Source organism: Lissotriton vulgaris, chromosome 3_1 (assembly GCF_964263255.1).
Source record: "Lissotriton vulgaris chromosome 3_1, aLisVul1.2, whole genome shotgun sequence".
In the NCBI taxonomy this organism is placed as follows: domain Eukaryota; kingdom Metazoa; phylum Chordata; class Amphibia; order Caudata; family Salamandridae; genus Lissotriton; species Lissotriton vulgaris.
In genome coordinates this window covers 1639629814-1639656370 of record NC_141689.1, presented here as the reverse complement: position 1 = coordinate 1639656370, position 26557 = coordinate 1639629814, and the positions used below count along the sequence as shown (strand labels likewise).

Genomic DNA, 26557 nt, shown 5'->3' with positions numbered 1-26557 from the left:
GATAATTTTTCTGAAGATCAAAGCGACCCTGAAGTAACGCCAGAAACAAAGACTTTTAAAGAAAAAGCAACAGAACTCTTTCATCAAATCAAAGAAACCTATCTTATTTCTCCATGGTTAGAATTTCGGTTTGGGTTAGGTGTATTTGTCCTTCTCCTTTGGCTCATCATGGTACTTTGTTTGGGAAAATTCATTGAGGGAAAATACAGTCCAATGGACACAGCAAGTCAGAACATCAACTTAGTTCTAAAACCTCACAAATCATCTCACGCCAAGAAAAGAGAACTATCAACAGTAAATGTCACAGTCATTCCAATACCCGGCGGGGTAGTGTGGGACAAGACTGACTATGAAGTATATGGCCCGGTCGAGATCTTGAAATATCCTCACCAGTTCAAGGTTTCATTAAGTGACTTTGTAAAACCAAGTACATTCTCTGATGATTGGGATTTTGAAAGTATAAATAATATGATGTCGGATTTAGTGCTGTCAGCAAAATTTACAGAACATGATTATTTGCAAGGTTCATCTAATTATGAGCAAATGTACTGTTTCTCACATTACGCAGATCATTACTTACATAAATCTGCACAACCTAGAAATGTTTTTAAATATAACCAATGGGAACATTGTGCTACTCCACCTAAAAGTAGTTCAAAAATGTTTTTGGAGAAATTCCAATACTTCTCAGGGTTTAACACAAGTAATGCAGAAACATTTTATTATAAACTGTTGGATAAAACAGGGACGAAAACAATGCTGACAAATACTAAATTGATATATTCAGAAGCATTTTATGAAAAAATGATGACATTTGGTTTTGATTACTGGAAAAACATTGAAACAAAAACAATCTGGGGTACAAAAGATTGACAGGTACAAGGCCTAGAAGCATTATTTCGAGCCTGCATGATCCCAGAACAAATAATGTTCTTAAATGACACAATTCACCAAACAACCTGTCTTGGCTTTGCTAAGATTAAGGATTTAAACAAACCGTCTATACCAAAGCCAATACCTGATAATGCAACCACAGATATTGAAATAGACGTATCAAAAATTTTACATCTAAACAGAACACATCCTGATTGGAAAAAGTGGTTAATCTGGCCTATTGACACGAATAACTGTCAAGATAGATTCCTGAACAAAACACAGGGGTTTAAAAATGACCAGACCAGACCCTAGATACTCCCAGAGACAACATCCAGGGATAGTAACAACATACAGTGTAGGGAAACTGTGCCTTGAATGGCTAGAATCATCCACACTGGCAGAAATAAAGCAACACTTATCTTTACTTAAAGATGGTGCTGATTTGCGCGATTTCATTATGGGACCACTCAAACAGCTTCAGAAACGTTTCATAGCGGCAAGTGTATATGCGGCATACAACGAGGCATGGAAAGTAACACAAATTGAAACAGCAGAAAAAATACGAGAAATTGATCGTATTAATTTGGAAAAATCACTTTCTGTTGTGGACAATGGGTTAATGACTCTGTCCTCCAGAATATATTCTCTGGACAGTATTGTATCATCTGCCATCGATATAATAGATAAAGACTTGCTAATGTTACAACATGGCCAGTCGCAATTACGTTCTATTGTACAGCTAGGCTGGACGCTGCAAAATCTTCGTTCAGGCTATGTGCCATGGCGTTTAATCAACACAACGTCATTGTTTTCCATCTTTAACCTTACTGATAAACAAATCAGTTTGGCACAGAAAGGAGCAGACTATACAATCCTGAGCATCGAAAAACTTGAGAGATTACCATTGACAATGTCAGAAAGACCTGTCATTGAATGGATAATACACAGGATTATCACAATTCCAATAACAACTTTCCAATTTAAAAATTGCCTTGAGTATATACCGGCAGGCCAGTATGAAAAGTTGGGTAAAGAGTACATTAAGTCGTCATGGAAATTACCATATACACACACATGCTACAGTGACAACAACAAAAATGTATTTCTTAGTGGTGAAAATTGCAAACATTCACTAAGCGGTATACTTTTGTGCCAGGGTATTAATTTACATGAGGCCTGTGAAGGGACTTCAAACAAACTTTCATGCCACCAGCACGTCACACCTGCAACGCAGATAGAGCCTTTCTTTAAGCAACTTTCTAACGGGAGTTACATTCTAATAACGGATCACAGCTGTTGTGGCTTGGTGCCAGGGAAAGCATATCTCGTAAGCGTAACTTCCATGGTCACTTGCTCTATGCAAACATTGTTTCCAAACGGCCCTGGAGATTCCGAGACGCCGATTTGGCCTCCTTTGAATGTCTCTTCTATACGAATTGATACTTTAAGCAGAATGAAGTCTGTGCTTTTACAGACAACAGTGCCCATCACGTCATCGAAAGAGACGTATGATCTCCAAGTTGCAAGGACAGCATCGGAGATACATAAACTTTTATCAACAAATTGCCCCGTACATTTCACAGAAATGCTAAGCCAAATCCTAAATATGTCGGATGCCATTGGTATCTCAAACGTATTTAAGACGATTTTTTCGGGACTGTTAACACCATTCAAAGCTATTCTGGGCATTATTCCCAAGTTTGTCCATTCAGTCTTTGGCGGCATACCCCTAATTTTGGGACTTGTAGCAGATATTTTATTTTTGACCCTCCTGCTCCGATATGGCAAGCCAAAACACAGACATGACTCCGGCAAGGATGGAAGAAACGATTCTAGCAGTACACTACCTGGACTGCATAACTAGAGTCCTTGGATTGGCCCGGCTGAGAGATCTGAACATGACCTGGTTTCTTTCATTCAGACCTATATGGCAGACCTGCATCTTACCTGTGCTTCGATGTATGCTATGCGGAGAAGAATGCGTGTTAGACACCTGTCTTGCACTACCATCAGCAGTACCAATGGATATCGATACTTTGCTAAGTCCTGTAACGGCTCACGCATCGTGTTGTCCCCAGCGGCTACCAATCCTGATGACGGCATTCGTTGAGACTCCTGCGCTACGACTAGGTGGCGGCAGTGAAGCGGTAAATGAAAGCAACATCACCCAGGTATGGCCTTCTGTGAGCATTGCTGATCCAAACATCGATGATAGCAATCATTCTCGCAACTGCCAGGTTACTGCACTATCGAACCTGGTCGAACTATCACCTGAATATGTAGACCTATTCTTTAAGAGCCTGTCTGATATGATGTTCTCCCCTGAACAGCAACAATGATTTTTGGAAAAAACATTCCGGCGCACAGCGTTCCCATGAACTCTGAATTTGGCCTTCAGTTTTGATCAACAAAACTACTAAAAAGCGTTTGGAACTCTATTCCCCCGTTCACCATGAGAAATTGTTTGAATTTGAAAATGTTTCAAAATATGTACCTTTTTCTGGCACAAATACTTTTGATTAAAGTAGAACTATTCATAAAGAACAGAGCTTCTATTTTTATTAAATCTAGAGACAATATATTACCACGGCCTCTAGCACATTTTACAGCAATTGTATTTATATGTGATGAAATATTCTCGCCCTTCTTTTCTGTATTTAGAGACTTTTCATGTGTAATTTTCCGCAAAATCGTTCAAACTGATTACATATTCAATCATTTTTGAATGATTACTATACTTGAAAACGTACAGTACCTACATTCTCATGTATTTCATATACACCATTTCATATGCAATATGTATTTTGGAGTGGGTAGGAATACACGCGCATCCTATTGCTTAGTTTTTAGTAATTTGATGGAGATAAATTCGTGGAGTGAGTGTTGTGTTCTATCTAGGACCCCGATCAATATTGTGACCTCATGCCTCTATACGGCTATAATCAATAGATATCCCCATAATGGCATAAACGATCAGAGCCATATTTCAGTAACTCGTCTCTACAGCTCATTACAGTACATGACACAGCAGAAGCCACTTCCTTAGATTCCTAGATAACACACCGAGTTCTTTCAACAGATAAAACCCCCAGCAACCCGGGAAAGCCCCGCTTGCTTTGTTTTGATTAGTAATAGAACTCTAAAGAGCACTGTAAGAACGACCAGTTCTTAGTGACATCTTTATTGACGTCTTATGTCCAAAAACTTACATCAAACAAGGCACCTTTCAGGTATAAATAATACCAACGTTGCCTTAAGCACACACGATGGTGGTGGTGAATACAGGAGCAGAACAGCTGTCCCTTGCAGAGCCCAGCAGGTGCGAGAAGCCCACGGACGCTCCCCCTCCTCCTCCTTGATGCGCTGAGAAAGACGCTGTCTTTTCTCCTGCCGAGAAAATCCAGCTCCGGCGTTTCCAGCCTACCCTTGCGGGTAACTGGAATATCGAGTCCTGAGAGGAGATACCAGACCTCCAACATTCTATTCCAGAGGTACGGTGCTGACTAGACCCTTAGAGAGAATTCTTGAAGCAAACACTTGGCAAAACTAACTTAACTTAAACTGCTACTTACTTACTCCCTCCCAAGTATTAGGCTTAGGTCAGGTACACTGGGGTAGGCGTAGTTAGAAGCACCAGTTGAGGACGTTAGCCAAATGTATATATGAATGTATATATTTTATTCATTTTAACCATCATATGGCTAAGAAACCATATCAATGCTTTTACAGTATTATTTCGCAATACTCCTTTTACTGTACGCACTTTTTATAATAACAAGTCTTGCAATTGTGGCAATTCATTTCTCTTGCATGAGAAGAAAGACTGTTCAATAAATAATACCTTTTTATTGAAAACGCCTGTCTCTCTATTCTCTGCATCCAGGTGAAAGTAATTCTGCGCAAACTGACTGAGTGAAATAGCTGTCTATTGTTTCACACGACTCTAGAGATTGACTCTTATTCTGAGGAGCAAAGTTGTCATGTTAATGCGGTTGTTGGAAAACTGAATCCCTTCTTGTCTGAGCCAGGGAAGCTGATCACTTCCTATTCAGTCAATAAAGTTTCCAGTGACCTCTGAGCTAGCTGGTACAAACCCAATTAAGTCTAACATAGTCAGTAGAGACCTAGAAGACCACACTTCTACGTCTACACTGCTGTGTATGTAATTCCAATGTGCAGGGCCTATAGGGAAAATAGGAACTACACTACAGAAGCAAACTAAGCCATTTTTGAACTGAAGAGAACAGTTGCCATTACTTTTTCACCTTGTGGCCCCAATGCGTTATAAAAGGTCTTGTGATAATTTCCTGCATAGATATAATTTTGCATAAAGTATACATATTTTTATACAAATTACAGCCTGGTGTCCATTTGTGGTGGGTCATTGTGTTTACTGTGTATGATCATGAATGCTTAACTGTAGTGCCCTGAAGTTTAGCCTTGTATGCTCGCGCCACGCACCTAGAGGGTGAGCAAGGGTTATTCTTGTGGGGTAATCTCCCACCCTGACTGGAGGTGAGGGTCCCTGTTTGTCGTTGGTACTTACCTGCGCCAACCAGAGGCCCCCATTTCCAACATTGGTCGCAGCGAATGGGATTCTCGAATTTGCATTTGTGATTTATTTACAGTAAATTATTGATCAGCACATAGTGAGAGCAGACCTATAACGCCGCCACAGATTTATTGTTTTTTAATTTTGCTGGGAGATCTCCATGTGTTTTTTAAACGTCATGCCTGGTTCAGTGAGAATGGAAAAGGAAGCAACCAGATGTCTGTCGCCAGAGGAGTTGGCAGACAGGGCAGCAACCAGGGCACATGAAATGGAGACGGCAGGATTAAAGGGACGGATGGAAATGGAAAAACAAAAGTGGCAATGGAAGAGAAAAAGCTCCAATTGGAACATGACTTGAGAATGAGGAAAATTGATTTGGAGCTTGAGGGGCTTGAGGCTATTAGGACTTCAGCCCAGCAACAAGAAATTTGTGTAACTCAGAGATTGAGCTTTGCTGAGTTGGAGGTGGAGTCCAGCTCAGATGGTGGCAGCAACATTCCGATATCTAGTGCTGGGAGAGTAGTACACACACCCAGAGATGTGGCCGCTGACTTGGAAGGGGTTAACATACACCAGGAGGTTCAAGGACATGAGGTATCTCCAGTAGTGCGCAGCGTCTCTGAAGGGAATAGGGTAGCTGGGGTAGGGGTTCATGGTCCTAGTAGTGGGAGGGACACTCTAATGACTCTAGATGAGAGGTACAGGAAGAGGGGTTCCCCCAAAGTAGAAACCCTGGAATGTGAGTATGGAGACCGCCCAGAAGAGTGTGGGTTGTGTGACAGAGACAGTCAGATACTGTCTTGCCAGTCCCAGGAGTGTGGTGTGGAGTACATGTGTGAGGCACTGGATGGTGAGGTGAAGGATAGTTTGGTTGACTCTTGTGGGGGGGGGCTTTGTGATCCAATTCGTGGAGAGCATATTTTAAGTCCCTGTTTTCCAGAGCTATGCCAACACCTGTTTGAGAGTGAGTTCTCTGACCCCAGGGAGCTCACATTGGAGGCTGACCTTTTGGTGGATTCCAGAGGGTCTGAAGAAGCATTTGAGGAGGATATCCTAGTATCTAGAGAACGTGGAGCCTCTGTAAGCAGAGGTCCAGTAGTTCTGGTGTCTGGCAGTACCACTCCAGTTGGGAGGGTGCAGAAGTCCAGATGGAGGGGTGAGAGGGGGAAAGAGTCCCCAGTGGAAGAACCAGTGGGTCAGAGGCCAGCAGGAAAGGCTGCATCCCCAGGGGATGACCATGGTGGCACCTCTCCTGTCCTGGGGGATCTTCGCGCACTGTCAGGTTGCCAGGGGTTGGGAGATCTGTGCCGGGCAGGCTGTCACGTGACACATGAGTTATGTGTCCCCCCGGGGGGAGCATGCGTGCTCCCCGGGGAGTCCTGGTGCGCCAGGTGAGCATTCATCTGCATGGGTTAGTCCCAGGGTTGGGAAGCCAGGTTCAGAGGTTGTCTGACCTGGAGGGCGGGACCACTGTAATCGGTGTCCTGGCCCATTTCACTTCTAGGGGTACCACTCCAGTTGGGAGTGGGCAGTACTCTGGAAAGGGGTGCAGAGGGAGGGAGTCCTCGCCTCTGACCCTGGTATAGTTTGAGGGTTTAGACCCTAAGATAGAGGGCCAGGTGCAGGGTGTCCCCCCTGACCTGGTACTCCAGTTGCAGGATAGCACCCCTGAACTGGTGAGCGAATTGTACAGGTCACCTGCCACAGGTGCCCTGACAATTCTGGAAGGGGGTACCACTCCAGGTGGGAGGGTACAGAGCCCCAATGAAGAGGACCAGGTGTGGGAGAGCCAACCCCAGTCTTTGGTCCAGCTGCCGGGTACAGGCCTGGGGCTGGTGGGTCAGTGCCAGGATGACATACCTGACCTGACAGGAGGGAGAGTGGACAAAGGGTGCCAAGCACCTGGGGCTACTGCCCCCCGCTCTCTGAGGTCACAAAGGTTTGAGAGCCCTGAGAGGCATGAGGCCTGGATCTCAGCCCTGACTACTGTCAGTGGCCACTGCGATTTGATGACTGTCTGTTGAGACGCACCTGTGAGCAAGTTAAGGTTGGAGGCTGCACAGGTGGTGTCCCCAGGGGAAGAGAAGGGTGCCCCATGGATTGGCTTGGTGGACACTGAGAGTATTAACAGAGGAGTTGAAATAGGTTCAGATTGGCATGGAACTGGAATATGCCCCTGCTGTTGCAGGCCAGGTCCATGTTCTATCGCCCTAAGCAGGGAAGCCCATCACGGTAGTGATTGGCCTACCCTGCGTTTTGGCTGGAAGGGGGTTGGGTTGGGCTTGGCCCTTTCTGCAGGGTCATCCCTGAACTTTTTGCCTTCCTCCAATATTCTCTCTGACCTGTTTTTGTTGGTTTAATGACTCTGGGCACTTTACCACTGCTGACCAGTGCTAAAGTGCATATGCTCTCCCTATGAAAATGTGTATATTAATTGATTTCCATGATTGGCTCATTTGATTTACTGTCAGTCCCCAGTAAAGTGCACCAGGAGTGCCAGGGCTTGTAAATACAGATACTGCTAGTGGGCCTGCAGCGCTGGTTGCGCCACCCACAGAAGCAGCCTTTTAAAAAGTGTCTAAGGTCTGCCATTGCAGAACCTGTGTGCAGTCTGGTACTGTCATGCTGGCTGGGCAAGTGCACACACTTGCCAGCCCCTAAACCTTCTCTTTACTTCATGTCATGTGAGTCACCCTTATGGTAGGCCCAAGGGAAGGGTGCATTGTAAGCATAAGGTAGGACATGCCCTGGTGTGTGTGGCATGTCCTAATAGTGAATTACAGCCATTTTCGTTTTTCACTATTGTAAGGCTACCTACTCTCCATCGGCCAGAATGGGCATCTGGAATTATTACACTATATAATCCCAGTAGACTCAGAGAGCATGGTAGACAGTCAGGTTTAGTATGCCTGAACTCAGAATAATAAAATACTTCTTTTAGTAAAGTTTATTTTAGTATCCTGTGTTTGCAAATGCTACTTTTAGATAGTTCGCATTTGCTTGCCTAACCATTTCAGCCCGCCTCTGCCAGGATGTGTATCTGCTGTCTGGGTTGTGTGAGTCACAGGGCTGGGGAATTCCAGGGGACAGTCTGGGCTGCCAGGTGGTGAATAGAGGGATATCCCCAGGTTAGGTGGGAGGAGTGCCCCTTGACTCTGAAAAGGGCTGTGCTCTACCAACACAATGCGGAGCGTCTGATGTCCCTGCCCTGCAACCTGAAAGCCACAGCAAGAGTCTCCAAAACAAAGTGCTCCAGAGACTGACCGGATTAGGCAAAGGCCCCCCTGGCCTGTTAGACAAAAGAAACTGAGTATAAGTATAGGATCCCTGCTTCCCAGAAACCAGATCCTGTTTCCCACAACGAACCTCTGCCCAACTTAGAAGGACTAAGAAGAAGCTGGAAGGACTGGCCTGCAGTTTGCCTTGCTGAGGAAGGAGAGGAGAACCCCTAAAAGGGACTTTGCTGAATTGTGCTTGAAACTTTCTCCAGGGGCTTGACTGAGCTTGCCCCCTGAACGTAACCCCTGGACCAGTGGGTTCCTTGTGTCTTTGCTTGTCTTGAAAATCGAGCGGTGTGTTCCTACCGCCGGAGCTTAGACTGCGCCCCCCTCTCCCCCTCCTAGGGCCGTTGCACTCGGGAGCTTGCCTGCCCTTCTACCAGTGAGAGCCCCGCTCGTGTAGAGCCACTCTCTGCCCTCGGGTCAGGCCGCCTGCTCCTCTGCCACCTCGCCTGTCATTAGGAGCGTGCTGAGGTGCTCACCGTGTACGACTCGTCCCCTAAAGAAAGACTAAGGAGAACTGAACGCGAATGCGAAGTTTAGCCTTGTCTGCTCGCGCAACGCACCTAGAGGGTGAGCGTGGGTTATTCTTGAGGGGTAATCTCCCACCATGACTGGAGGTGAGGGTCCCTGCTTGTCGCTGGTACTTACCTGCGCCAACCAGAGGCCCCCATTATCAACATCTCCCAAAAATTAATCACTTTTTTGCCTGTGAGCTTTCACTATCTGTCACAAAGGGGCTTAGACTGATTGAGGATGTGTCCTCATCACCCCGACCTCCCTGTAAGAGATCAATGTAGAGTCTTCTGGTAAGTTGATTTTTGTTTGGCTTACCTCTTGTTTTTGAGATTAAGTTTCAAGAAGTTCAATCAGTGGTTGTTCTTTTGTACCTAGTGGTCCTTTTAGGGACTGCTGGTCTTCTATCATATCTTTTGTGCTTGAGTTGTCCCTACCTTTTGGAGAAGTAGACGAGGATTGCTCTCCAATTTCTGAAGTGTGTATTTCTGCTTGAACTGTTATTGAATTTATTGGGGTCGCTCTTTGTGAGTCGAGAGCCACAGATACCTCCTCTTGCTTACGTTCTTCTGACCGGAGGTTGATTTTACTTCCCATGTCTGATGGACATACTTCCAGCTCTGATGGCTGTTCTACCTGCTGATCAACCATTTGTGAACTTAACAAGGGGTTTTGCACTGTTTGGCACTTTGAGATTAAAGTCTGTTATCTTGTACCCTTCCTTCTTTGTTGCTTCTGTTTCTGTTCCTGTTGTCAGTCCCCTTCTTGTTGCTGTTATTCGCAGCAGGGTTTATTTTGGGTTTCTATTGCTTAGCGACTGCTCTGATTCCGAAGTGATGTCGAATTGTAAAGACTCCTGGCTCGGTATCTTGGTTTGTCTCTTCTTTCCTTGGGGTACACTCTTTGTTTCGGCCTGAATACATACCGGCCCCCCTTGTTTTTTTTCCTTCCCCCCATGGATATGTGGCCTTTCTCTTGTGATTTTCCGGTCTTTCCAGGAGCTATCTTGGGCTGTCTTGGGCAATTGTGTGCCGCACTGAATTGTCACTGAATTGTCTAACCTAGGTGAGACCTAGGTAACAATGTCCCCTTTTTAGGTTTCGCCTCGCCGAAAGCTGCGCAGCAGACTTTCGTGCAGGCGAAATCTTATGTCTGGAGTATGGTGCTCATGTCCCGCCCCTCCTGTTCCATGGCTAGCTCCATAAATGGAGGCTAGCCATTGGAACAGAGATCTGTCCGTCATGGCCGGACCAGATTCGTGGGCGTTCCCGACAGTTTTTCACATTTTTCCCACGTCATGCGGCGGTGGGCGGTGCTTTTTTTGGGGGGGGGGAGGTTTGTTTTGGTCATTTGTCCTGGAAGGCACCGCAACAAGGGACGTCTGCCTGGCATCGGCTAGCAGATAAGTGGCATATTTTACTCCCGTTCTCGCCCCCCCTCCCGCTGTCCGCTGTCCGTGAGCCTGCCCCCCTCCCGGCTGTCTGTGTGCCCGTCGACCCCCCGCTGTCCGTGAACCCATCCCCCCTCCCGCTGTCCGTGAGCCCGTCCCCCCTCCCGCTGTCCGTGAGCCCGTCCCCCCTCCCGCTGTCCGTGAGCCCGTCCCCCCTCCCGCTGTCCGTGTGCCCGTCCCCCCTCCCGCTGTCTGTGAGCCCGTGTGTAAATGCATCGTAAAGGCTTGTATATGTGTGCGTTTGTGTTTACATGCGCATCCGTCTTTGTGCGTGTATGTGTATTTCTAAGTACACAAGATGAGAGGTACGGTAAGGGTCTATTTTAATGTCTGTGCACCTTCCATCAAAACACCGGACCAGTTTGGTGCTTAATCAAGGGATTTTCAGTGACTGCCCAACTCTAAATCAGGTTGAGTCTCTTTCGCTAGCACCAGCAAGGAGCAAAATAACATGAAAACATGCCATGATAAGTGACTTCAACTCAAAATGTTGCAGAATTCCCGAGTGCTCCTCAAATTTTTCAAAACAGTCTGCTGAATGTAGCCTGAACATGCTTGTGTAGTGCATATACGTTTACACCTGCTTCTTGTATTCCCTCTGCACGTCAGCATTACAGAAGGGGCTACAGATGTTTGTGTAGCCCCCATCTGCAATTTCGTATCGCCCGTCCCCCCTCCCGCTGTCCGTGAGCCCGTGTGTAAATGCATCGTAAATGCTTGTTTATGTGTGCGTTTGTGTTTACATGCGCATCCGTCTTTGTGCGTGTTTGTGTATTTCTAAGCACACAAGATGAGAGGTACGGTAAGGGTCTATTTTAATGTCTGTGCACCTTCCATCAAAACACCGGACCAGTTTGGTGCTTAATCGAGGGATTTTCAGTGACTGCCCTACTCTAAATCAGGTTGAGTCTCTTTCGCTGGCACCAGCAAGGAGCAAAATAACATGAAAACATGCCATGATAAGTGACTTCAACTCAAAATGTTGCGGAATTCCCCAGTGCTCCTCAAATTTTTCAAAACAGTCTGCTGAATGTAGCTTGAACATGCTTGTGTAGTGCATATACGTTTACACCCGCTTCTTGTATTCCCTCTGCACGTCAGCAGTACAGAAGGGGCTACAGATGTTTGTGTAGCCTCCATCTGCAATTTCGTATCGAAATAAATGATGTCTCATGCCGAACGAACATTTTGCGCCAGCACACTCACACGAGGCACTCCCTCATGTAGTGCACTGCACCGGTCTGAGCGGTGCAAACAGCAACAGTGCGCCAAATATGCATTTCGGCCCAAATAATTAACAGCATCCTATTTGTTTCCAAATGTATTCTTTTTTGCCTTATCAAGAGTGTTAAGGAATGTATGGGTGAAGAGTCGTGATTACTCTTTATCTGTCTGTAGTGGGTACTAAAGGACGATAGTGAGGTTGTGGGCGTGCAGTCACGACATTGCACTTGAAGTAGTGTGCTAGCTGCGTCATAATATTACATTCCGAGTATTTCTGTCATATGTTGGCATACCTGAAGGCCACTGTACTGCATGAGAAGTTCCATATGCGAGAACGACGCTCGTGAGGTAGTGTGGCTCACTGGTTAGAGGCGGCAGACCCGAGAGCAGAGGACGGCCCGGGACCAGGGTTCGATTCCCGGCGCGGCAGGTTTCTGGACCAGGGTCAGCGGACTCGATAATTCTCTCGCCTCGGTGCCCACTCTGATCAGCGATCACACTCGGCAACTCTGGGCATTAGCTTGCCTCAATTTCACTAACGGCCCCACCAGACCGCTGGGGATGCCTGGTCTCACCCTGGAGATACCCATTAAGGGACCATCTCTCAGGGAAGCCAGGAAGGGTTTCGCAGCGGTCGAAGCGCCTTGGGACCCTCCGGGTAAGTAGTGCGCTATATAAATGCCTATACATTTACATTTACATTTATGTTCCCGCGGGAGCCAAGGCCGACCATTCCTTGCCCTGTCCGTGCTTGCTTTCTCTCACCCTCGTCTGTCCCTGCTTTCCTTCTTTGACAATCCTCGGTCCCTGCTTGCTTTCTGTGCTTTCCCCAGATCCACGCCCTGTCCTTGCTTGCTTTCTCTGACTCTCCTCTGTTTCTCCTTACTTTCACAGAGTCCCTCTGACCCTGCCTTTTCACCTATCGCCGCGTGCCCTAGATTATTTGCCCTGTTCCAGATTGCTTGCCCTGTTTTTGCTAGCTTTCTCTGACTCTTCTCTGTCCCTTTTTGTTGCTTTCTTTGTCAGATTTTGCTTTCTTTGACCCTCTTCTGTCCCTGCTTGCCACAGGTTCATTGCCAAGTCTCCAATTGGTTGCCTTGTCCTTGTTTGCTTTCTCTGACCCTCCCCTGACGTTGCTTGTTACTCTTTACGTTCCCATTTTACTCTCCCATATCCTCAGTGCACCTACTGTGCCTGTTCTCTAAACTCCCTCCACTGCTTCATCCGTGTCCCTCGCACTATCACTCACCTATTTCCCATACCGCTGTCACTGCCTTCTGTTCTCACCCCACTGCTTTACTACTACTTCTGTTCTTTCAACTTCCTCTGAGTTCTGCCATTCACTCCTTTCTTAACTCGTTTCATCTCCTCTTCCCTTCTTTTCTTCTTCCCCTGCTCCTCCTATTTTCTTGCCAGCGCTGTTTGCACTCTCTCCTCTGTGCTGCTAGAAATACTCGATGCCTGCTGTCCCTGCCCCGTCCCTTTACCTCCCACCTTGACTGCTGTGGTTCATGCTCCCAGTTCCATCTGCCCCTGCTACGTCACCACTTCCCCCGTTGCTGCAGGCGATGCACCCCGCTCGCATTTTGCTCTAGGTGATGGCCCAGGGCACCCAGTTGTGCCCCCTCCTCCATTGCTACAGGTAATATCTCCCGCCTCTTTGCTCCATTTGCCCCTCCCCATTGCTGTCTGCGCTCTGATGCTAGGATGCATGCAATTTAGTCTCTCCAGTGATGGGTGCATTAGTGTGCAGAATATGTAAATCTGTGGGCTGGAAATCTTGCGGTTTCTGTCCGGTTGTCCAGTGTGAGGTCACATGGAGTGCTAATGCTGCTCCTTGCCTTCTGTGTCGCTTGCTATTCTTCCCTTCATCCTGAACCTCAGCCTGGGCTCCTTTCTTCCACCCCTGACAACTTTCATTCCCACTCTGCAGATTCCACCCATTCCTTAAAACCCACTCAGCCTTTTTACCTCATAACCTGTTGCCAGACCTCTTCATGTGCCACACACCTTTTCAATCTCTACTACTCCTATTCCTGTACCTCCTTTATATTACCCAGTTACTTTTTATCTTCTTTACAGCCTTTGGCTGGCTCTGTGTTTGCGGCTGGCTCTGTGTGTGTGTGTGTGTGTGTGTGTGTGTGTGTGTGCGGCTGGCTCTGTGTGTGTGTGTGCGGCTGGCTCTGTGTGTGTGTGTGCGGCTGGCTCTGTGTGTGTGTGGCTGGCTCTGTGTGTGTGTGTGTGTGTGTGTGTGTGTGCGGCTGGCTCTGTGTGTGTGGCTGGCTCTGTGTGTGTGCCTGTGTGTGTGTGTGTGTGTGTGTGTGTGTGTGTGTGCGGCTGGCTCTGTGTGTGTGGCTGGCTCTGTGTGTGTGTGTGTGCGGCTGGCTCTGTGTGTGTGGCTGGCTCTGTGTGTGTGTGCGGCTGGCTCTGTGAGTGTGTGTGCGGCTGGCTCTGTGTGTGTGTGTGTGTGTGTGTGTGTGTGTGTGGTGTGTGTGTGTGTGTGTGTGTGTGTGTGTGTGTGTGTGTGTGTGTGTGTGTGTGTGTGTGTGTGTGTGTGTGTGTGTGTGTGTGTGTGTGTGTGTGTGTGTGTGTGTGTGTGTGTGTGTGTGTGTGTGTGTGTGTGTGTGTGTGTGTGTGTGTGTGTGTGTGTGTGTGTGTGTGTGTGTGTGTGTGTGTGTGTGTGTGGCTGGCTCTGTGTGTGTGTGTGCGTGCGGCTGGCTCTGTGTGTGTGCCTGTGTGTGTGGCTGGCTCTGTGTGTATGTGTGGGTGCAAATGCAATAGGTCTCACATTTGCGAGAGATTTAGCTAATGGCAATGTAAATGACAATGCCATTTATGTATCTGTTTTCAAAACCAACACAAATACAAATTTTGTCATTTACAATGCCAATAGCTCTAACTTTTCCAAAGGCGAAACTATTGCATTGTAAATGCATGTTTCTTGTAACTATGGGTTCTTAGTGCCGGATTCTAAGGCCCATACAGCCTGACCTTACCCCAGACCTAACCCCTCCTGACCCCTCCCCCCTGTACCTCTTACCTCTTGCTTGCTTGCTCCGTCCGTTCTGCTCCACTGGTGGCTGAAAACCGGTGTCTGAATGGTGCCTGATAGACGTGGGAAGTGGTAGGGTAAATCCGGGAAGGGGAGAGCAGATGAACGATTACTAGCCAGCCCTTTATTCCTTACTCCGGGCAAGACGGTCATCGGTCGCCGGGTTGGACTTCAACCACCAACCTCTGCAGCCTCCACAGCACACACTGCACCCTCTCTGCCTCTCTCCGGCTGGTTCAACCCCTCTGGGCTGTCCGGCCTGTTGTAATGTAGAGGAGTCAGACCACCATGTATTCTTCTTTTGTCCAGTCTATAGGAAGGCTAGGCATCAATGGTTGATCCAGTTATGCAGTAACCTAGGAACTCAGCATTGTGCAGAGGCATTTAGACTATTAAATTATAATACTCATCTGCCCATTGTATTTGCAGTGTCGCACTTTTTATTTTCCATGTGGGGTGTACGTAGAACGCTTTTGAATATCAACTCTCAGGTTCACGCTGACAATGTTACAATGTTGTAACTGGACTTGGTTCATTTTTTTTTTACTCACTTTTATTACCCATGGTTTTAAGTGTGTTTTTAGTGGTTGTAATATGACTTATACCTGTTTTTATTAGTGTTTTACATTTGTATACATCTATGTCTATTTTATGGGATGCTGGCCCATGTGATGGCAATTTTAGGCCAAGGCTATGGGGTTTGAGCATGCAACCACGTGGATTGTTCTAATGAATTGTCGTTGTAATGCATATTCACTTTTAAGGTCATCAACCGAAATAAAGTTTTTGATGAATTATAGATCCCCTTGCAGGCAGGTGCAGTGAGTGACTGCACCCGCCTGTAAGGGGATGCCTAGGGGATCCATGGGACACCCTTCCCCCCACCAGAGGGCTGCAATGACCACCTTTTAGGTAGCGCACTGTGTGCTCCTCCTGACAGCTTCTTTGCCTCTACTCCTGCATCTGTAATACGTCACGGACGCAGAGACAAAAGGATTCCTTAATTTGCATTGAGAGAAACGCCCTCATGAGGAGTCACTGGCGCTGTATGTGCGTCAGCGCTTTCGGTATTACAGAAGGGGGCCCGCAAACATCTGTGGCCCCTTCAATAATACCAAAGTGCCCCAGGGGCATGCAACGCATGCACTAACTCCTGTTGCACCCCAGTGGCACTTCTGTTATACGGCCCCTGAATTGTAAGGTCATATACTCTGCTGTTCAGTTTTGGGAACTATCATTCATTTGACAAGATGTGTCTATCATTGACCTCTCTTGTTCCGTCCTTCTCACTCTCCTGTTACCTCTACTACTTTGAGTTGGCATAAACTGCTACTACACAACCAGTTGGCCTAAACTAAAGCATTGTGGGTGGTCTCACTGGTGTGTATGTGGGTGCCAATAAGTTTCTTTTCCAAATGTTCAGTTTGTCTTCGGCCTGTACGTGTGCATGTTTCAACAATTTTTGGCCTAAGTGTGCATGTTATCTGTAGGTATCTTGCTGTCTGAATAAGCACATGAAATTAAATTCAAAGTGTGTGCTAGAACGTTTTCGGTGCTTGCTAAGTTACCTGCATACTTTTTGCCTTGCTTCCTCCCATCTGCAAGAAGAACATGCAGGTGTGGTGGCTGGGAATCTAGGCGCACACAGCCACAGTAGGTGACAAATAAGCGCAATTCCTCAATCTTATTCAGATAATGTCCAAATGTTATCTGGTGCTCAGGAGGACCATGAGCCACCTAATCTTCCACTGGAAACATTCCAAACGTCAGTGTGAGGGTCCTTCGAGCACTCAAAAATCAAGAGTTGAAGTCGTGGTTTCAACAGTTCTTTACTGGGTTTCCATTACTCCAATTTTGCCCTTGACTTTAAACGGTGTCTTCATCGGGGCTATAAACATGCAGTATGAACCGGACAGCGGTGTTCTCGCATGAGGACGAGTGTGTTGTGAACGGATATGCTCGCTCCATATCCTATAAATGTCGTTTCCCGCGTGGTCCCGCCATAGCTGTACAAACAATGCCCACCTTATTTTTGACATATCCATACTATGTTGATTCCCAAGCCTGAGGCTACACCGTTACTCGTATTGTCAGTACAAGAAATCTGACTGGTATCGGGTATGTTCCTCCACTCTGCTATTAGACAGTACAGCTTGCAACCAAATGACGCACCAACGTCGAGAAATATCGTTTTAAATTCATTCATATTGACTACTGCGGGCGCACGAGACAGGCGCGCGGGTCTGCGCTCCGCCTGCAAAGCCCACCGTGATGATGCGATCCTGATACGCGTATCTACATTTTGCGCCGCAAATAGCGATTGGCTAGAACGATAGTGTAACACGTGTTAGCATTGGCACTTACTTGCATCAGAAAGTAAAGATCACTTCTTTGCTTGTAAGCGTGTGCTAGTCTGTATTGCTCAGCAGTCAGAGCATTTCAACAGCTGCGACATACACTACTTGAGCGCTTTGTAAGTTGCCCTTAAGAAAAGAAGACACTTCTTGAACAAAAAAATCCCTTGCCAGCGTTTGCACATTTCATTGGTCACTCCGTTTGATTTGGCTGGCAGAGCTGCTGTTCCTTCTTTTAATTGGACTCCGTATCTCGCTGTGGCGATTGCGCTCCTTGAGGGACAGGGGCAGACGAGCGTGATGGCAAATACAAATTCTGCTTCTGAGTTCCTATCTCGAGGGCGCCGTTTTCGAGCTGCCTCGGATTATATCTCTCTCCTTGCAGCTATTCCCCGGATGCCGGAGCCATAATTGAATCCGGCTTCATTTGGTTTTGAAGATGCCACGCTCCGAGAGGTGCGGGCCGGAGCTGCGATAGAGAGCTGCGAGTCACTGGGCTGCTTCACTGAGGCGGCTTGAGCCAGCCTATAATGTGAAATGCGCAACATGGTTCCCTTCTCGAACATCACAGTTAGAAGCACATTTGCCTCCAACATCAGTGTGCAGGCGGCGAGGGTGAATATTTGCTAGAACTGCACGTCTGTCTTCCCTTTTGTATCAAACCTTTTCTGTCTAAACAGGTTGACAAGTCTTTTTTTCTCTTTGGTTTCATGATTCGTGATGCTCTGTTTGCTCCGTGAAAAAAAATAAGTTACCACCTTTACTTAGAGCCAGTACTTTAAACACATCTAGGTGCATAGACACACTGTTTGCTTGCGTTTTTCAACGTATCGTTTGCTACCATAGTTTACTGGCGATGTTAGTTGAAGTTAGCACCCTACTTAGTGGTGCTTATTTGATTCAACTTGCAGCCGGCTCCTTCCACTCTATTTATCCTACTGTCTGTGGTAACCTGGGCCCCTATCCTGCACAAGACTCCAGTGACTCTAGCAGGTTCAGCGCTGCAGCCGCCGCCAATCAGGCTCATCACCTTTGGAGCCAAACCCTATTACCTCTCTGGCCCCGTAAGCAGCTACACCAGCGCATCATTCGACTCCTCGGGCACCACAACTGACCTCCCTAAGGCGCAAGCTGATACAGTTGGATACTTTAACTCTGCCTGAAGTAACTCAACACGGTTCACGCTGTGAGGCTCAGTGGCTTATAGAAGAAGGGTGGTTCCTCAGAGATTCTGATCCCTTTAAGGACCCCTGCCAAGACACAGATCATGTTGATGGGCAATCAGTCACCTTTGTCCTAGATTTTGCATGGTTAAAAGACACAAGTGCTTCAGAAACATTACCAAAGTGGAAGCTGTATTCCTCCACCTGAGGTCAAGAAAGTGTCAAGGATTTGCAACTTCCAACTCCTGAGACAAAAGCTAACATCCTTACTGATGTTCTGCATAGCTCAACACAGACTACGGTGCCTTTGCTCTTGTTTAATGAAGCCCTCACAGAACCTATCCTTGCCACTTGGATTAGCCTACGACTTCCACCACAGGCTAACAGAGCGATTGCAAGGCACTATAGACAGGCACATGGAGACCCATCTTTACTCGCTAGAAAGTCTGGTTGTTCAAACTTCTTGGTCCTCAAATCTGTCACCAGGTGCCTTCCCCCTACTACTCCATCTGATAGGGAATCCAAAGACTTGGAGTAGTACACAAAAAAGTATTTTTCAGCTGGCAGAATGTCCCACGTGAAGCTCAGCGCCACCTGACTCCTCAGATGCTACATGCACGCACTTCGAACATGGCACAAACAGTCTTACCTAAACTTCCAGACCATTTGCAACTCCACTTTTCAGAGTTAAGAGGGGATGGGCAAGCTGCAGAAAAACAACTCCTACAGTCCAGCCTGGACACAGCAGAGTCTGTCACCAGGACTATGGGAACCTCAAAATCTCTTGCCACACATGGCTGAGAAATTCTGGATTCTCTCAGGACGTCCAGCTAACAGTAATGGCTCTCCTGTTTGATGGTTTCCATCTCCATGGCACAAAGGTCGACTCCACCTTAGAGAGGCTCAAGAAGAGCAAGGCAACAACTAGATTGCTGCACCTCAAAAAACAACACAGAGAGACTACTGCCAGTTATTCTGTGTGTTCTCACGCAGCTTTTCCTTCAAAGCTGTCAGCAGCAATGCTTTCGGCTGCAATAGCAAATTCACTGTACAGACATTATAGAGGCTGAGGCAAAAATAGGGCACAAGCCCTTCCAGTCCATCCCTTCCTCTTCCTCCTCCTCCAAGCCACTGCTGGGCAGCAGCCTAAGTTCCCTGTTGTTGGAACACAAGGAGCCTGTTGGAGGGCGGGTCTCCTCCTTTCCACCAGCCTGGAGGGCCATTACTTCAGACCTATGGGTCTTGCAAATTTTGGAAATGGGGTACGCCTTACTCTTTAAACAGGCTCTGCTACCCTTTCTCCTATCCCGGGACTCACTCTCTGTAGACCACCTCCAAGTCCTGTAACAGAATGCAGCGGTCTTACTTCTAAAAAGACACAGTGGATATGGTACTGGAGCACGAACGGGATCAGGGGTGCAATTTGCAGTACTTCCTGGTCCCCAAAAAGAACGGCATCTTCATCTGACTCTAGACCTCGGGGTTCTGAACTATTTCCTTATAAAGGAAAAGTTAATGATGCTGTCCCTAGTTCAGATCTAACTAGCACTGGAAGTGCAATACTGGATGGTGTCTTTTGACCTGAAAGATGCCTATTTCCACATCCCTATTCTGCAGTTGCACTGGAAGTACCTTTGCTTTACGGTGGGGTCCTAACACTGCAAGTTTTAGGAGCTACTGTTTGGCAGGATTTTCCCACCTCAGGTGTTCACAAAGGTGATGTGGTGGATGCAGCACAGCTCAGATGGGCAGAAATACCAGCATTCCCCTTACCTAGACCACTGGCTCATCAAGGCCAGTTCTCCAGAGATGGTGTCACGACAGCTACAGATGAGGGCCACATTGCTGTTCTGTTTGATCTGGGCTTTTCAGTCTACAGGCCTTCATAGGGGAAGTACTGGACACCACATTGAGTCAAGGCTTTCCCACTATCTGAGGGTCCAGGACATTGTTTCAGAATGGCCCACACATGCCAGTTTTGATAGCACCTCCTCTGGTTGCTCGATTGTTTCATCCTGTTGGTCTCTCGTGCACGCTGGCACATGAGGGTCCTCTAGTGGTACCTCTGCAAGCTGTGGTTCCAACACAACTGGGAGCATAACAGCACTGTTATGATCTCCAAGGTCACTGTACCACACTTTCTTTTGGAATTTGGAAGTCAATGTCTCTCATGGGAAGCCATTCCAACACTCACCAGCGGTGGCCACAGTTATCATGGTTGCCGTCACTCTAGGGTGGGGAGCCCATCTGGAGGATGCTCTCCAGAAGACCAGACGCTTCATATCACTATGCTAGAATTGTGGATAATCTGGCTGGCTCTCAAGGCCTTCCTCTTTTCCCTTAATGGGCGGACTCGTCCTCTCCCCCACTACTGTAGCACGCAATCTTGGGGTTAACTTTGATACCAGGGTTTCCTTCGGCCCTCAAGTTGCGGGGGTAGTTGGCACTTGCTTTGTCCTGTTGAAAATACTGAAAAAGTCCTTTTTCTCCCCCTCTCCCACAGCAGAAAATAGTGATCCAGGCCTTGATTACATTATGGCTGGATTACGCCAACTCTTTATAGTGGGGCCTACCTCCTGAAGAGACTACAGCTGGTGCAGAATGTTGCTGCCAAGCTTTTTATTACGTCTTCACAGGAGAGCCCACATTCAACCAAGTTTGAAGGAACTGGTCTGGTTGCCTATAAAAGAACGTGTGAGATTTAAAGGTCTAGTCCTGGCACATAGAACTTTCTATCTTAAAGGCCCTCGGTATCTGTCGAATAGAATAGATTTACACCTTACCAACCAGCACGGTCTCTTCGTTCAGCCAACGCCTTGCTGGTAGCCTCTCCACTCTTCAGATGGGAAAAGTGGGACTGTAGCTCTTTGTCTTATCTGGCCGCCAAGGAGTGGAATGCCCTTCCAGTTCAGCTTTGTGCTTATAGGGATATTGTGACAGTTAAGCAACTTCTTAAAACCTGGCTTTTAAGTTCTGCTTTTTAGTACCACTGTTATTTAAGGGCCAGACTTGCTATTTAGCACAGAAACACTTCTTAGAGTAGCTGTCTTGCTTTACAAATCCTTAAATAATAGTAATTATAATAATCTTGATGGACATTATGACCAGGATATTGTACATCATCATTCAGCAGGGGACAGTCGGGTCACACTTTCTCTGCCAAGAAGTGTGACTCTCGTCCTGGGCTCTGGATCTTTGGATCTTGCTTTTAGCCTACCGCCTATCGGGCAAACTCTGTGCGAGTGGACAGTCTCATTCAGCATTAAGTTTACTGATCATGAGTTGAGCCTTCATCCGGATGTGGTCCAATATCTGTTCAGTCTCTGGGGCACTCTTGTGGTGGACTTCTTTGCCACTTGAAAGAACACTCCCTGCCTGAAAACCTGTGCCATCCGGTATCTGCTAAATGGAAATTTGGGGGACGAGTTTAGTTTGACATGGAACTTCCCACTTCACTATGCATTTCCTCCCATACCCTTGATTCCTAAGGTCTTCAGGAAGATTCACCTTGACCAGACCCAAGTGATAGTAATAGCCCTGTACTTGCCACAAAGAGTGTAGTATGCAGACCTGATAATCCTCTCCCTGGGCCCCCACTCCGTCTCCCTCACATGGAAGACCACCTCTCGCAGTCGCAGGAGCGGGTGCTGCACCACATTATCCAGAGGCTCCGCTTTCATGCCTGGAGATTGAATGGGGTAACCGGAAGTCATTTTCTTTACCTTCTTTACCTCCTGAAGTGGTGAATGTCATCTTTGGAACCCCCGTCGACGTTCCCCAAAAATTGTGTATTCAGGGAGATGGAATAGATATGTAAAGTAGCATGCAGACAAGTCTGACAACACTCTTCAGGCCCACCTGTCTGACCTCTTGCATTTCGCTTTATCTTTAGCTCAACAAGGGTGCGAAGTAGCTAATTTAAGGACTAATTATCAGCTTTATCAGCCTTTGTGTGTATTCCTGACAAACCATTCCTCTTTAAATTACCTATAGTTATGCATTATTTTGAAAGGTCTCTCACACACGATTTCTTCATCAGTTTATAATGCTCAGTGGAACCTAAATCTTGTTCCTACGTTTTTAATGTGTTCTCCGTTTGAACCATTGCACAGTTGCCCATTGCAGCTGCTTACTTTTACAACCGCTTTTCTCATCACCTTTACATCTGCAGGACATGAGCAAGTTGCAAGCATTGTGTGTGAAACCCCCTTTCACTTCCTCTTTTCCTTACAAACTGGTCCTCAGAACCAGAGCTGCCTTCCTGACAAAAGTGGTTACCCCATTCAACCTGGGCCAATCCATTAACTGGCTACCCTCCCTACAACCCATGACAAAAGAAGAGAGCTTCACAGACTAGATCCCAAGCGAGCAGTCAGCCTCTACATGGACAGAAAGGAGGAGTTCCTATTGGATACCCAACTCCTCATCAGCTATATCGGCAAGATGAAAGGCAGGCAGTGTACAAAAGGACTTTTATCAAGGACGATCATCTTGTGCATCAAAATGTGCTATGCTTTGGCCCACAAGGAACCTCCAGAAGGCATAAGAGCTCATTACACTAGGGCCAAGTCTTCTAACTCTACATTTGCAAGAAGAGGAGTACAGGTGACAGAAAGCTTCAAGACAGCTGCATAGGAACAGGAATGCCGGTGACAGAAATCTGCAAGGCGGAGACTGTCAAGATGAGTGTCGGGGCACAAATCTGCAAGGCGCCCGTGTTCCTGTTGTGTGTGTAGATAGATAGATAGATAGATAGATAGATAGATAGATAGATAGATAGCTACTGGACAAGTTTCTAGATTCAGTCTGACACCTGTGATACTCCTCAAAAGATGAGGAATCTGCAGGTGGAGTATCCAACAGATAGACTCTTACCAAAGGTAAGTTGCTTTTTCTTATTGCTTTAAACAATGAAGCCGTATGCAAACAGCATGGCAAATAGCAAACTATACATTGCAACACTTTTGCACAGCCACCACCTCAAAATACAAATGGGAGGTTGTTAAATGGGCCATAAATTGGATGCGCTTGGCATATTTCTTATAACACAGCAGCCATGATGCAGTTGACCATTTAAAAATGTTTTGAAGACAAAAGACAGAATGAAACAAAAGATGTGATGCCAGCTGGAAACGGGTTGGGTTTTCTGATGGTTAAAATGTTTCCAGGTGCTTCTTTTCACTTGTTGTTACCTAAGGATGGGTTGTGACCGATTCGCTCCTTTGTTTTACTAATCACTGATCTAGTTTGGAGTCTAGAAGCTGGACAAACGAACTGTTAACCCTTTCGATGCTAGTGACGGAACGGTTCCGTCACGAGCGCCGGTTGGGCTGTGCTTATGACGGAACCATTCCGTCACGGCCACGCCCGTTTCTTAGAACTTTCAGCACAGCGCGAAAATTTGCGCCACGCTGAAGGTGTTAAAGTAATCAAATTCACCAATGTAAATACGGTCACGTTGATCAAAATCTAAGTAGGAGGCAACTCTAAAAAGAGTTCATCTAAGCCTATGATTCTGAAGAGTTCACTTGCTGATGAGGGGTTGACAAAACCTAATCGTGCACCTTTCCAGGGTTGGCTTGTTGTGTGTATTTAGGTTCTTGAAGCTCGTATATCTTATTAAGGTTTGAACTGCCCCGTTCTATGTTGTGTGATTTGCTAAATTTGGAAGTGTTGCACAAATGTATGCCAATACGTCACACGGAATGAAAAATGCTTCTGCTTTTTCTATAAAAACCAAGGATGTACCTGTATATTATGCTGCACATTTTGTGTTTCATAAATATACTGAGCTTTTGAAAAACAGGTTATATTTTGCATTCTATCCATTGTGCAAGTTTGCTATCCATTTCCTTGTATTAATTTATTTCAGATTAATACGGAGGATACTTGTTTGTATTATTCCTTTTACTCAGACTGTCACGTACATTGTTCAAAAGCTATCACTTTCTAAGAAAAATCCGCCATTTTGCATGTTGATGTGTGTCAAGTTTTGTAAATGGGTGGCATTGCGTAACCTCTCCAGGAAAAATATCGTCTGACAAAAATATTTTATCCTAAATGGTGTTCACAAAACTGTTGTTCCATTTGGTGAGAAATTTTCCAACATTAAACTCCACTCTGGCAATATTATTTGTAAACAATATTTATGATACAATGTTTCTGTCAAATGTCAGTTTGGTTACTGTATTCAGGCACCACACCCATAGGTTAAGGTGTTCTGGTGTCTTTGTGTTTTGTCGGTAAAGATCGGTCTAGCCTTTTTATTTGTGTATTAAGGGTTTATATTCACTAATGGATAGAAGTAAATAGGCCTGGTCGTTACAAGGACCTTTGCAGTGTACTATGTTTCTGAGTGTTTGTGCTATATGACTTTGCCTTTTATTTAATTCCATTGGGTTGAATCATTGTTTGGCCTGGATTCTCATGAATCTTTTGCCGAGTGTCATTTGTTGCAATCTCGGTTTAAGGCATGCAGTTGATCTCAGTAATCCTCCTTGACTCTCTGGCTATCTGTGAACAATGTGTATACTTGTAATGTAAATGGTAGGTTCTAAAGTTGAAATGACAGAAAAGACAAATGTTCAACATAATCCCAATCAAAACCAAAACGGTAATGCCTAAGTAAAAATGGGAATCTAATTAACATGCAGAGATAACGTAATATATCAATCAAAAGCAGGGCTCTTGGCCGTTTGTGTTATACTTACTTTGAGAATTTTTTTAATGTTCTTAAATATTTATAATGTAACTCAACCCAGAGCCCTTGACACAGACAACCGGGCTCACTGTAAGCAAACATTGCCTTCCTCCACGTGGTAGAGCTACTTCCTCCCTGGCTGGCTCAGTAGTAAATCTAGCCACCCATTACAAAGAATGCTTTTGCCTGTTTCGAAAAGGTGCAAATACCTTCATTGTTGTCTAAACCTCACCACAAATAATATAGTGGAGAAGAATTTTAGTTTTAAAGGAGAAGAAATAGCAAAGTGATAGGGCTTGATATAAAGGTCTAAATTTAAAGTGAAGTCACCTCTTGCGATTGCCAGGTCACATGCACCCATGGCTGCCACCATTTACGGCGCTCCAGTATATTGTGACCAGTATGTCAAAACTATAGCACAAGTCACCATACGTCTTTTACAGCTCTGCAGATCACAGGTCTTTATGTCTTTCATAGAATTACCTTGTTATGTTTTTACTTGCAGTGCCATCAGCTCTCACCTGCAAACATGTGGCTGTTCCATAGTTGTTGGGAGCAACGCAGAGAAAGTTAACAAGGTATGAATTTTGTCATTCAGCATTTTACTCGGATTTGGAGGAATATATATGTGTAATATATGTTATGTGTTACAGATTTTTAGAGTGCACTATCACCTAGGAGAGTATCCTAGTGCTGAGCAGCTGTGAGTCAAGCCAAACCTAGGGCCTAGTGGGACTACCACTACTTCCCTGCTTTAAAGAAAGCAGCTTCACAAAACGCACAACAGGCAAGGCTCACCCCCTCAAGCAACCCAATTCAAGCACTAAACCTCCTGCTCCCGCCCAGGCCCGATCCTAGAGACCACCTGTTCTTGCTACGAGATCTCCCTAATCTAGACTCCTCCGCAACCGCAGACCATCCGCCCACCTTCCCCTGCCCCCTCACCTTCCCAACCCAACCTCCACAGCCCCCCTCTCAGCCACTACTGCTCCACAGTCCCTCTCCTCCCACTAACCAGTCTATGCCTAGCTATCCTTCACCTGCCCAAGAGGGAATCCGACCCGTCCCCCCACTAACACCTACTCAACCAGAACAGAGCTCCGTCAGCGAAGGGGATCCTGTCCTACATCCTCAACCAGGCCTCCGCCCCCTCGCCTCACCACAGTTTGGTGACTTGCCAGAATCAGCCCCCCAGCCACCTCCAAACCCCCCTAGAATCGACACAGTCAGCAGACTCTCGACCACAGGGCTCTACCCCTCCCTCCTCCTCCCCCCGCCCCTCCAGACAAGCTGATGCAACGCCTTGAATTGATAGAAGCACAACTCGGGATCCTAGTTCATGGCCTAAAGGAAACTCTTCTCTCCCTAGGTAAAACACATTGGTAATCCCCA

At 46.4% G+C, this 26557-nt stretch overlaps 1 protein-coding gene across 1 annotated transcript in view; it reads left to right on the top strand.

The window, feature by feature from the left end:
- Positions 1-26557, top strand: part of C9orf72 (C9orf72-SMCR8 complex subunit) — a 332168-nt gene that overhangs the window by 133338 nt on the left and 172273 nt on the right. Inside the window, exon 5 of the mRNA XM_086962131.1 lies at positions 25671-25743. Within this exon, the coding sequence (XP_086818257.1) occupies positions 25671-25743 (73 nt within the window). The remainder of the gene's footprint in view (positions 1-25670; positions 25744-26557) is intronic.